General features: G+C 42.6%; 1 protein-coding gene and 1 long non-coding RNA gene across 3 annotated transcripts in view; one reads left to right on the top strand and one right to left on the bottom strand.

Annotated features, from left to right (window-relative positions):
* SLC28A3 (solute carrier family 28 member 3) overlaps positions 1-12,375 on the top strand; it is a 57,511-nt gene that overhangs the window by 35,203 nt on the left and 9,933 nt on the right. Inside the window, exons 5-12 of the mRNA XM_060155330.1 lie at positions 239-428; positions 1,473-1,617; positions 3,011-3,124; positions 3,736-3,813; positions 6,667-6,747; positions 8,145-8,225; positions 10,469-10,594; positions 12,194-12,324. Of these exons, the coding sequence (XP_060011313.1) occupies positions 239-428; positions 1,473-1,617; positions 3,011-3,124; positions 3,736-3,813; positions 6,667-6,747; positions 8,145-8,225; positions 10,469-10,594; positions 12,194-12,324 (946 nt within the window). The remainder of the gene's footprint in view (positions 1-238; positions 429-1,472; positions 1,618-3,010; positions 3,125-3,735; positions 3,814-6,666; positions 6,748-8,144; positions 8,226-10,468; positions 10,595-12,193; positions 12,325-12,375) is intronic.
* LOC132523757 (uncharacterized) overlaps positions 5,811-12,375 on the bottom strand; it is a 163,447-nt gene continuing 156,882 nt past the window's right edge. For both annotated transcript variants that reach the window (XR_009541642.1, XR_009541643.1), the window contains exon 3: positions 5,811-6,022. This is a non-coding gene — a long non-coding RNA (uncharacterized LOC132523757). The remainder of the gene's footprint in view (positions 6,023-12,375) is intronic.

Genomic DNA, 12,375 nt, shown 5'->3' with positions numbered 1-12,375 from the left:
AGGTTCTTTGAGAAAAAAGACCTAGCACCCTGTCCTCCTAGCATTCTTGGTGAGACTTTAAAATGTTTTTAAAAACCCAAAATATAGTCCTTATAATCAGAGGCACCTATAGCTATATCAAGAGTACCCCTGCATTCAATGGTTTCCTGATTGAACCTGCCCTTGGCTGAGCCAGAAATGCTGGAGGCTGGTCTCCAGCTGATTTGGTGATGCTCACTGTCTGCATTGCTTCCAACAGGTCACCTGGCTCTGGTGATTGCGGCCTGTGTGCTGAACTTTCACAGAGCCCTTCCTCTTTTCGTGATCACGGTGGTTGCCATCTTCTTTGTGATCTGGGATCACTTCATGGCCAAATATGAGTCTCAAATCGCTCAGTTCCTCTCTCCTGGCCAAAGGCTTCTGGACAGCCACTGGTTCTGGCTGAAGTGGTAAATGCTCTTAGTTCTCTTACTGAGGTTGAGAGTGATGTTAGTGTTTTCCAACACTGTTCCATAGATTTGTTCTGAAATTGCTTCCTCATTTATGGGATATTGAAGCTAGAAACAACCTAGGGAATAATCTGTTAAAAAATGCCTTCATTTTACAAGCAGGACATCAAGGCCTAGATAAGGCAAGATGTGCTCAAATGTCCCTACAAACTGTCTTAATTTCAAGTGCCACTAAATGATAAAATGTTGTCCAAAAGTTGGGACGGTTCTGACTTAGACAGGTGGCTTTCTGCTCTGGGCATGAATCTGGACTCTTGGGGAGGAAAGGTCTGTGAATTAGTAAAGCCAACTCTCTCTTACAGGACCCCCTGTCCTGCAAGTGACCATTCAGGGCTTTTCTTTCAGCCTCTCTCTCTGTGGGACCTCCTCTCTCTCCAGGTGGCCCTACAGGGTAGGACCCAGAACCCATTCTCCCCAGTGTGGCCCACATGGAATCTACCAGGAAAGTTCACACATTCTTTGCCTAATAAACCAGGGCTGTACAATCCCAACAGAGCAACCCTCCCTGGCTCTGCCATCCACTGATTCAGTGCTGTCGTATGCCCACTAGATTCCCCAAGGAGTCAGAACCCAGGCTAAAGCCTGACTTAGTTCTCTGAGGCTTGGGTGAGGTCTCCAATGCAGAGGACACATTTCAAGCTCTCCCTTGAAGGGAAGAAGGGAACGCTTCCCCCATCTCCCAAAATGAAGACGTCCAGCAGCTCTCGCAAAGAAATCACCGGACTTCCTCTCCAAGCATCGTTTCTCCTCTCTGACCCCTTTATATATCCAAAGGGCCCAAGTGTTGTGGACACATTGCTTCATTTTTTGACTATGTGCCTTTATAGCTACACCCAAAAAGAGTCTCTTGCAATTTCTAGAAGCATAATTTCCTGGTGCCAGGGTGTGTTACTCAATATTTTTTGTTTGTTAGTTGAAGCCTGTTTAAGATTTTAAAGTTAGCACAGCAAATGATGCCAAAAGCCTCCTTCTTTGTTCCCTTAGGGTGATTTGGGGCTGCCTGATCCTGGGAGTTATTTTCTGGCTGGTCTTTGACACCGCCAAATTGGGCCAACAGCAGCTGGTGTCCTTCGGTGGACTCATAATGTACATTACCCTGACATTTCTATTTTCCAAGCACCCAACCAAAGTAAGCATGAAATCGAGCATTTCTTGGTCTTTTTCCCTCTTTTTTTTCCTCATGTGTAAATTGCTCAAAATCATGAGTATGAGAGAGTTGAACTGTTATTCAATATTTTTCTTACCTTGCTATGATATTTCAGTGGCTAAGGTGCCCTTTTCCTGAACGTTAATAGTACTGTTGCTCTCTCATTTTTCATTCTCAGTAATTTTCCAGTTGCTCAACCAGTGAGATACTCTCTCCTGTCAAGTCCGATTTCTACTCATGTACTCCCTTCCCCCCCATCAAACACACATACAAAGAAAACTCATCCATTTTTATTCAGATTTCCCCAGACCAACAAATAATCTAATATTCTACCACTGGATTCTGCAGTTATCAAATTTGTATTTGCCATTGAGGCTATTTTACTCCAAAAATTTGTACTTAAGCAGTTTTGTTCACATAGAATTCAATTCTCAACCTTGTTCTGTCAGCCTGTAACCCAATAAATGGGCAAGAATTGGGCAAGAATGGGCAAGAATTGGGCAAGTTTTGTTCACATAGAATTCAATTCTCACCCTTGTTCTGTCAGCCTGTAACCCAATAAATTGGGCAAGAATGGGCAAGAATTCTTGCCCAATAAATGGGCAAGAATTCTGAGATATCAAAACTTTCACATATGCTTCATAATGGCAAACTCTGGAAGACTTTACTGGCTGAAAGGCTGATCCAAGAAAAGAGCATTAATCAAAACCAAAGCCACCTGATACAATCCAAATTCTTTGCCCTGTGCGGGTGACCATCTCTGCTATTTTCTGTGCCTCCAATCCCATAGTTCTTTGCAGGCCACTCATCTCTACTCCAAAAATGAAAGCACTTGATTGTCCATTACCACTGCACTCCCTGGGTCTGCATTAGAGTTAATTGGTTCCTTTTACTGTGAAATGAGAGCCCCTCAACAGGGTGGAATTTCACTTAATTCACTTACAAATTGTCAAATCAACAAACCTTGGACACACAGAGAAGTCATGTTCGGCCTTTCCATTTTCCAAATGGGGAAATAATTATATGTATCTAACATTTACAGCATGACCGGGAAGGCCAGATTCTTCCTCTTTTAATGGCCCTTCTAAGACTACTCTTTGTGTCTAAATGATTTTATCTTGACAAAATGGGTTACATACACTGCTGGGACTGAAGGCTTAAACTGAAGGTTTATGAAGAGGGAGCACAACCCTGAGATTTTTTAGGTATGATTCTATGGAGGGATTCTCTGCTCACGACTGCTTTGGCCTCCGAAAGAAGGTGGATCACAGGCCACATCTGAGAAGCTTCCAAGGAAATAGTTATCCTCTGGGCATTTATGCTGAGTTCAGCATTCATTTTCTAACAACCTATATCTCTTCCTATTTCTGTATAGGTTTACTGGAGGCCTGTCTTTTGGGGTGTTGGGTTACAGTTTCTTCTTGGGCTTTTGATACTAAGGACAGAACCTGGATTTATGGCTTTTGATTGGCTGGGGAAACAAGTTCAGGTAAATTTGGTTCAAAAGAATGCCTTGCTTTTATAGTGCTTTTAACATTTGAATATAACCCTCAAGACATGTCAGAAATAGCTTTATTTGTCTGCATTAGTTGACCCAAATTTTAATTCCATAGCATGAATTAGACAAATAACTTTGTTTATGTTAATCTGTGTAGTTTATTAATATTCTGGTTGTCTCTTACCCATACCGTCCACTATATCACTCCTCAATCCCATTTGACCCCTTCATCCTGCCTGAGGGGTGTCACTCTTCTAAGATGTTTCCCCCAACAGAGAAAAAGGTTTCTTTGCATCTAGTGGCAACCAGTACCTCCCAAGTACCATCTGTGGCTTCTGGAGCAAGTTACCACACCCAGCTTATTCGTTAGCACCCTAGAGTCAGAGTGAATGTCAGAAACGCCAGGAAACCTGTATGCAGTTATAGTTCTAAGATATACTTCCAGGCCATCCACTGGAGGGGGAAAGTTGACAAAATTAACTCTCTAAGTCTATCCCACAAGTTTTCTGAGTCCCCACCCTCTGCAGAGCCGTAGGTCCTGTGGATGGTAACTACCTCTTTAGTGCTTGTCATGATCTGCTCTTTTCCTTTCTTTAACTCAGACATTCCTGGAGTACACTAATGCTGGCGCCTCATTTGTCTTTGGTGAGAAATATGAAGACCACTTTTTTGCATTTAAGGTAAAGCCAAACACTTTTTTTCTATGTAGACACTCCCTTTTCAGTAACTTCTCAGTCTTTGTAGATGTTCAGATAGAACCTAACTGATCAGAACCCAGGCATATACCTGCCAGGCATGTCATAGGGACACAGCCCATCACTGGGCTTTCTCCTTTACCTGAAGTCAGTGGACTGAAAACATTTAATTTTTTTACAGTAACATTCAGGGAAACATGTAGAGGAAGTCAGGAATACTGAAACACAGGCATACCTCAGAGATATTGCCGGTTCGGTTCCAGACCACCGCAATAAAATTAATACCGCGGTAAAGCCAGTCAAAAATATTTTGGTTTCCCAGCTCATATAAGTTATGTTTATACCCTACTGTAGTCTAGTAAGTGTGCAATAGCAGTATGTCTAAAAAAAGTACACACCTTAATTAAAAAATACTTTACTGCTAAAAAAATGCCAAAACAATTACAATAGTAACATCAAAGATCACTGATCACCATAACAAATATAATAATAATGAAGAAGTTTGAAATATTGTGAGAATTACCGAAATGTGACCCAGAGACACAAAGTGAGCAAACGCTGTTGGAAAAATGGCGCTTACAGACTTGCTCACCCAAGGTTTACCAAAATCGTTCAGTTTGTAAAAAACACAACCTCCAAGAAGTGCAATAAAGCAAAGCACAATAAAACAAGGTATGCCTGTACTTTTGGATGTCTTGTAGCATTTGCTGAGATAGTTATGAAAGATCATGTGGGGGGGGGGACTTCCCTGGTGGCGCAGTGGTTAAGAATCCGCCTGCCAATGCAGGGGACATGGGTTCGAGCCCTTGTCCGAGAAGATCCCACATGCCGCGGAGCAACTAAGCCTGTGCGCCACAACTACTGAAGCCCACACACCTGGAGCCCGTGCTCTGCAACAAGAGAAGCCACCGCAATGAGAAGCCCACACACCACAACGAAGAGTAGCCCCCTCTCCCTGCAACTAGAGAAAGCCCGCGCACAGCAACAGGACCCAACGCAGCCAAAAATTAATTAATTCATTCATTTTCTTAAAAAGATCATACGGGGTAATAGTATCTGAGATTTCAGGGAAAAGAACATTAGGTCCCTGGCAATGAATAGACATATGGCTGCTAATGCCTCCCCAGTCCAAGCTCAGTGACAGCCCTGCAGTCAGGAAACTCCTTAATCCCAGACAAACCGGGACAGCTGGTCACTCACATCAAGCTCTGTTCTTCCAGAGCCATCCCCTTACTTAACATTTCCCCTCTCTCCTTCAGCACAGCCTTCACCTCGGCAGGCCTGCAAGCTGGGCCTCCTCCCAACCAAAGGAGGGATGTTATTTTACGGGCGAAAGGCAACTTGGCCCCATGCTCAGGCCTAATCGATTCTCTCCCAGGCCTCCCCCATCCCCAGGAAGCCCATCTTCCTCTGGGAAGTCCCTGCAAATCCTTGTCGATTAGTCAGAAAGATACATTTGGCTTTTCCTTCAGATTTCTTTTTTGTGGTGTGCTATTGTTCCTACACTTCTCCATTGTCTTCTCACTCGGGGACTCCAAATTTACCTCCAAATTACCTCGGCATCAGTTAGGCCAACTGCTATGCTGAATCTTTTTTTAAACTGCTGACTTGATACTTTGGTGCTGAGATAACTAAGCCATCTCTGAAAGGTCAAATGTTTACAAACTGAGATAGAAATATGCTCCTGTCATGAATTGAATCCAGAATTACAAAAAATAATATCATGGAGAAGGAGGAACTTGCTGCCCAGACTGCACCAGTGTCTTCAGACCTCCCCCAACCCTCTGCCCCCAGGGCAGTAGTCTCCATCCTTTCTGCCAAAGCAGATTCCTGTGGGAACATTGGGGAGATGAGCCCCTTTAACTCCCTGAAGCTTTCAGGAAGGCTCTGCCTGCCCATTAAAGCCAATAAAATCACATAAGTGAGCGAGCTCTGAATAATGGCACAAAAAGTCTTTTAATATATATTATTAATAGATTTTTCTAAATTAGATCCTGTACAAATTGTCCTTGGCCATTCTGTGTCTCTGGTGGCAGCTTGTCCCTGGCCATTTAGCCAGGGAAGGGGAACAATGGAGTAGGGGTGGGGAGGGACCCAGACCACAGCTCTGTGTGGTCTATGCAGGGAAGAAACTGTTCCCTGTAGACACACAGGCTGCATTGAAGGCATCCAAAGAGCATCAGGAAAATCAGATCTAGAAAAAAAATCAGATCTGAAAAAAAAAATCAGATCTAACAACCTTTGTTAACACAGAAGTAAACTAGTTTCCAGAGTTTAATCTTTGTAAAGTGATTCAAAAATCTATAGGTAAAATAGTTATTATTCTAAAAGCTAAATCCACGAATGCTTGCTTTATACAAGGCGTTGTTTAAGCACCTACTGTGTCACTACTGTGAATAAGGATCTGAGGTAGCTCACACTTAATCATGACCCAGGTTACTTTGCTAATAAGTAGTGAAGCCCATGTCTGTTTAATATCAGAACAACAAGAATATCTGCCAGTGGCTTTCAGTTTCTTGATCTAATTATTACAAATTCCCCCCCAAACGTCATTCCTTCTCTTAGAAACTAAAGTAAGAAAAGCTCATCATAGCAGGATTTTTTTTTAAGTCAAGTTTCATATGAAATAGACTCAAGCTTATCCAGAACAAATTAGAGTAAGAGACTGTAGATGGGGAAGTTGCCTGTTAAAAACGTTGTTTAGTTCAAGAGGAGTTTCCAGTATCTTGATGACATTTCAGAGGGGGAAAAGGAGGCAGAAAGGAGACTGATCTGAAAGCTACTAATACTGCTGGGGCCAATGTTAACCCGTGACCACTCTTCCCCACCCCCCCCCAGGTCCTGCCCATCGTGGTTTTCTTCAGCACTGTGATGTCCATGTTGTACTACCTTGGATTGATGCAGTGGATCATTAAAAAGGTACCAGGACTAGAAGGCAGCGGGTGACCGGTGCAGAGCTGATTATCGCAGGGACAAATTCTTGAATGCCTTTTATCTGGGTTTTTCCAAAGTACCTTTCCCTTTGTACCAAGATCCACACCCACCCCAAGTTATTAGATTTAAACCCAAAAATCCTACATGGGTCCACAGAGGGAATTTTATCTCCAGGACTTCTAATAGGGCTGTGACTTGCAACACACTGAGCATCTTCATGAAGCAGTTATTCCGTTAGCCAAAGAATTGACTCCAAGGGATGGGGACCTGATTGTCCCTTCATCTTGGCTATCTGCCCAAGGCTTACACAGTCACTGCTTATCCTCAGATGATAACGAAAGTGGACCCTCCTGGTCTAGGAGTTGCTAGAGAATCAAAGCAAGAAGGGGAAGCTGATCTTTTCTCCTGAGGGATTTTTGTAAGCACACAAATTTTTTTTTTTTAGGTCTGAAAAGTTAACCTCAGTTCTGCTGCCCCAGCAGCTGTCAGTCCTACGTTATGTTAGATCACAAAACTCAGAAATTTGTAAGCTAGTTTGAATGCACATGAGAGCAAGGCAGTGTATACAGGGCTTGGGCACAGACACAGCCCTCTTTTGATCCCTGTAAAGAAATAAAATTTATTTATTTTAAAAAAGAAAAAGAGAGAGAGAGCCAGAATACCAGCAGAATTAAAAGTTTCAGCAAGAGCACCAGGGCGCATAGTTTTCTAATTGTCAGTTTAAACATTCAGCATTCCTGTGTCCACATCGAAGCAAGAAGGAAGGAGAGAGGATGCAACAGGAAGTCCCCATTCTGAGGTGGGCATCACAGTCCCTGGTTGGAAGGACCACTACAAATTGGGACCGTCAACCATGTTTGTTTGAGAGTTAAGTAGAAAAGGCCAAACCTCAACTACATCCCATTACTTATTAGCTGGGGAAACTTTGACAGAACAGCTAAACTGTTCTGTGCCTTGGTTTCCTCTTCTGTAAAATGGGCCTAATTATAGGACCTCCCTCAAAGGCTTATTGTGTGGATTAAATGCATTACTCAGAACAATGGCTTAAAACAGTGCCTGGAATGCTGTGAAGACTGCCATGACTGTTAGCAATTATTACAACCTATTACTTGTACACAATAGACATTCAAAAAACTTTACTTGTATGAAATAGACATTTCAATAGACATTGTATAGTGTTCAAAGTATATACAATGACTCAGACTTACCGCTCAAATAGGATTTGATCAGCCTGCACTATGGACTATATAAGGTATACTCAAGTTTAGTACAATTGTTGAAGGCCTCAGTATTTTCCTCCAGTTTAAAGATTTTTATCCCTACTTTGAAGTTCTGTGTATACAAATAGTTCTTTACTGACTTTATCCTTTTTTGCCTTTTAGGTTGGATGGGTAATGCTAGTGACTATGGGAACATCTCCTGTTGAATCTGTAGTTGCTTCTGGCAATATATTTGTTGGACAGGTAAGTTGTAATATCAAAAAACAAAACACTTGCTAAAATGGATACTCTTTCCAGAAAGAGAAATTTAAAAATATGACGGTGTTATTTCTTTTAGTGTAGGGGGAAGGGTGTCAAGATAATGAACCCTCAATATTGAAAATGTCCAGATTCCAAGGAGAGAGAAAGAGAGAGAGAGAGAGCGAGAGCGAGAGCGAGAGCGAGAGAGAGAGAGAGAGAGAGAGAGAGAGAGAGAGAGAGAGAGAGAGAGCCCTTCTAAGAGTATCAATGCACTAGTGTGGAATTTGAGTCCTTGAAAATTTATGGAGAGGAAGAAAGATTGAATCATTTTATCAAAGCATAAGGCTTCTCATGTATAGATTCTCAATAAGTCCTTTCTGAATTAACTGAATTGTTGAGGTTTCTGGCCCACCCATCAGAGGCTAGCAGCTCATCTACTCAAATGGAGTTCACCATTTATCTTGAAGCTGCAAACATGTAACAGACAGCCTCACACTCTGTAGTATAATGCTTGTGGCAATGAAAGAGACCAAAAAGGCTTTCCACCAACACCGTGCAGCCATATAAATACTTAAGCTCATTCTCAACTTATCTGAGCAGTCCCTTTGCTGAGCCTGAATAAAAATGCTGATGAGCAAAAGTATTTTCACCTTCCTTATCCATCACGTGGATAAATGCTCTTTTTTTAAAAAATATTTATTTATTTACTTATTTATTTGGTTGCACTGGGTCTTAGTTGCTGCAGGAGGCCTCCTTAGTTGCGGCTCACCAGCTCCTTAGTTGTGACACACGGGCTCCTTAGTTGTGGCATGCAAACTCTTAGTTGCAGCACGCATGTGGGATCTAGTTCCCTGACCAAGGATCGAGCCTGGGCCCCCTGCATTGGGAGTGTGGAGTCTTATCCACTGCGCCACCAGGGAAGTCCCGGTAGATGCTCTTTTGCCCGAAGTCCATTTAAGCAAAGAAGTATGTTGCCAAGTTCTGTCCCTCAAAATGGCAGCATTCCCAAGGGGTAGATAAGTAAGAAATGGTAATAATCATCCTCATCATTCAGGATATATGGCTTCAGGCAGAATGGAATCACACACCAAGGAAACCAAGTGTGAATACTTGCTAGCACGGCTGTGCAAAGAAATTGAACTGGAAGCAAAAATCAAGTCACCCAGAAAAACACATGGCTCCAGATCAGTAGACTTATACAACTGCTCCAGGCAGGCTGAGCCTTCTGATTGGTAAGCCCAGCTTACTAGCCTGGAGCAAAGTCTTTAGAGTGGGGCCCATACTTCTTTGCCCAGGAGTTGAAATTGTTATAATTATAGCCATAAAATCTCTCAGGACTAATTAGGGCACCATCTTGAGTTGATTACTCCTACCTGCAGGGTAAGAGGGCTCATGTACTGAGTTTCTATTTGGTCCATAAATTGAAGCTCAACACACTCAATCTCATAGCACAATTAGAAATAATGAGGGGAAAATTGTAAAATTGCACACATGCTTCTGTGGTGCTCAATTTGATACTTAATATGCTAAAAGTACAGCTATTATTTATGGAGAGCCCATGCTGCAGGCCACCTGCCCTCCTTAATGGGACTCAAGCCTTTACAACTACCCTCTAATTGATTCCTTTCCATGCAAGGGGAAGAGGGGGGTCTCTGATTCTCAATTAGGAATGGGCCTGTGGGCACCGGTATATGTTATTGCTGGTATTTTTTCATACTTGTGTCTTGTTTCCCTATAGTATCAGCAAAGAGGTTTAGGGTCTGTTGAGATGAAGCTGGAAGATAGGAAGTCACAGAGGTTTGGGAATCACAGTTCCCAAGGCCAGGCAACTGGGCAGTTATTTGGCCCATGGTGCTCCAACCTTAGAAAAGAGTACTAAGCCATCACAGTCCAATCCTAGGCTAGGTGAGAGCCTTATGTGAATTGGCCTTGCAAACTTCACACGTGACTCTGTATGCTCACTGCCCTGGAGTCCAAAAGACCCAGACAATGATGGTGTGGGTTCTCAAACATGAGCACGCATCGGAACCACCGGGAAGCCTTGTTAAAACACCACTGCTGGATCCAGCCCCAGAGTTTCTGATTCAGTAAATTTGAGAATTTGCATGTCAAACAAGTTCCTGAGTCAAGCTGATAGAGTTGATCTGAAGTCCACTCTTAGAAATACTGCTGTAGAGAATGGAATTTTGAGTAAATTAGCATGTCCTCGTAAGGGAACGTTTAATCTGATCACTTTTTGTTTCCAGACAGAGTCTCCACTGCTGATCCGACCATATTTACCGTGCGTCACCAAGTCTGAACTCCACGCAGTCATGACCGCTGGGTTCTCTACCATTGCTGGAAGTGTCTTAGGCGCATACATTTCTTTTGGGGTAAGAATGTTTGGGGATTAATTTATAAAACCTCTTCTTCCTTTGCTATTGTTATTTCTGCTTTTTCCTTTACTATTACTGCCAGATAAGGAGGGCAAAAGAGTGTTCTTTTTGCTGTCTAGTTGGTCACAGTTTCTTTGGCATTTGAATGGAGTGACCCCAAGGAGCTTTGGTGTTTCACTCTCATATCTCTGCCACCTAAATGTGAACTATATCCACCCATAGCAGAATGAAATCATATTATGAGGTTAATTTGGCTGAAAATTTGAATAAGTAAAAAAAAAACAAAAAAAAAACTATTACTGACACTAAAGGCCATCTAGTTCAGTGGTCAGCAAACTATGGCCCATGGGCCAAATTTAGATCACTTCCTTTTTTTGTAACTAAAGTAAACTAAAGTTTGATTGGAAACCAGCTATCCTGTTCATTATCTAAGCAGCTTTTATGATACAGACTTGAGTAGTTGTGGCCCTAAAAGCCAAAACTATTCACCCTCTACAGAAAACATTTTCTGACTCCTGGCTTACAGCACTGATTCTCAAAACTTACTTCACGTTAGAATCACCTGGGAGCTTTTAAAAGCCCTAATGCCCAGGCCCCTACCCCAGAGTAATTCAACAGAATCTCTTGGGACGAGACCCAGGCATCAGTGTTCCCTTTCAATCCTCAGGTTTCAATGTATAGCCCAGTTTGAAAGCAGGGGGTCTATGGGATGGCGCTGAAGAACGTTATGGTAACTGGTGCACATGCCCTGAGCACAGGGCTTATTTACAACCCCTGGTGGAGAAATGGAATAACACAGCAGCTGTGTGGTCCAGGTGATGAGGAATTCTTACAAGATAGGCAAGTTTCATTCCAGGACTTCATCTGAGCCTCACAGAGCGAATCAGTAGGAAGAGGGAAGAAAAAAAGGGTGAAGGAGACCTCAGGAACACCAGTTTGACTGACTCCCCAGATGGATTGCTGTAGGAATTCTACCTACAAAACTGTGCTGTGTGGAATGGGAGTGGGGAGGCAGGTGCAGATTCTATAATTCTGAAAATACAGGGAACAGAATCCAGAAACAAGATAAGGATGTGGGAAGGGAAGGGGGAAGAGTTTAAGTAGACCTGCAAAGAGGAAAACAAATCGCTTACAGATTAAAGGGACTCTGGATAAACACATATTATGTAGGGGCACAAAGGACATCAGGAAAGCAAAAGGAAAATGGAGAGGGGTGTACCCATGCCTGCACCCCAGATACCCACCATCTAAACTGATGATGTAATGAAATAGCTTTAGGGACTATATGAACATTCAGAGGAACAACAGAGAGGTAGAGTTATCTTCCTTGAAAATTTCTACAACACAGGATTAATTAATTCTGTTCTGAAATGCTCAGATTGTGGTTTTGTGCTTCTCCCCAAGGATGTGGTCAACTGGTATAACTTCCTCCCTCCTCTCAAGGTGATACCCAGCGTGTGGCTCTTCCAAGCCTCCAAAGAAACATTGATTTCTGGCACGTAATCAATGCCTGCCTTGTAAGGCATTTGAGCCATTCATTCGGAACACAACCGAAAAGCTAAACCTAAGTTGGTCTTCATTCTCCTGAAATCACAGGTTTCGTCCTCTCACTTGTTAACTGCTTCAGTTATGTCTGCACCTGCGGCATTGGCTATTTCTAAACTTTTTTGGCCTGAGACAGAAACACCTAAAATAACCCTCAAGAATGCCATGAAAATGGAAAATGGGTAAGTGGGACATGTTCACCTAGTTATTAGTTATTGACTATACAAGCAGGA

This window comes from Lagenorhynchus albirostris, chromosome 7 (assembly GCF_949774975.1).
Source record: "Lagenorhynchus albirostris chromosome 7, mLagAlb1.1, whole genome shotgun sequence".
NCBI classification, from domain to species: Eukaryota; Metazoa; Chordata; class Mammalia; order Artiodactyla; family Delphinidae; genus Lagenorhynchus; species Lagenorhynchus albirostris.
Note: the sequence above shows the minus strand (reverse complement) of the source record. Positions and strands in the feature narration are given on the sequence as shown.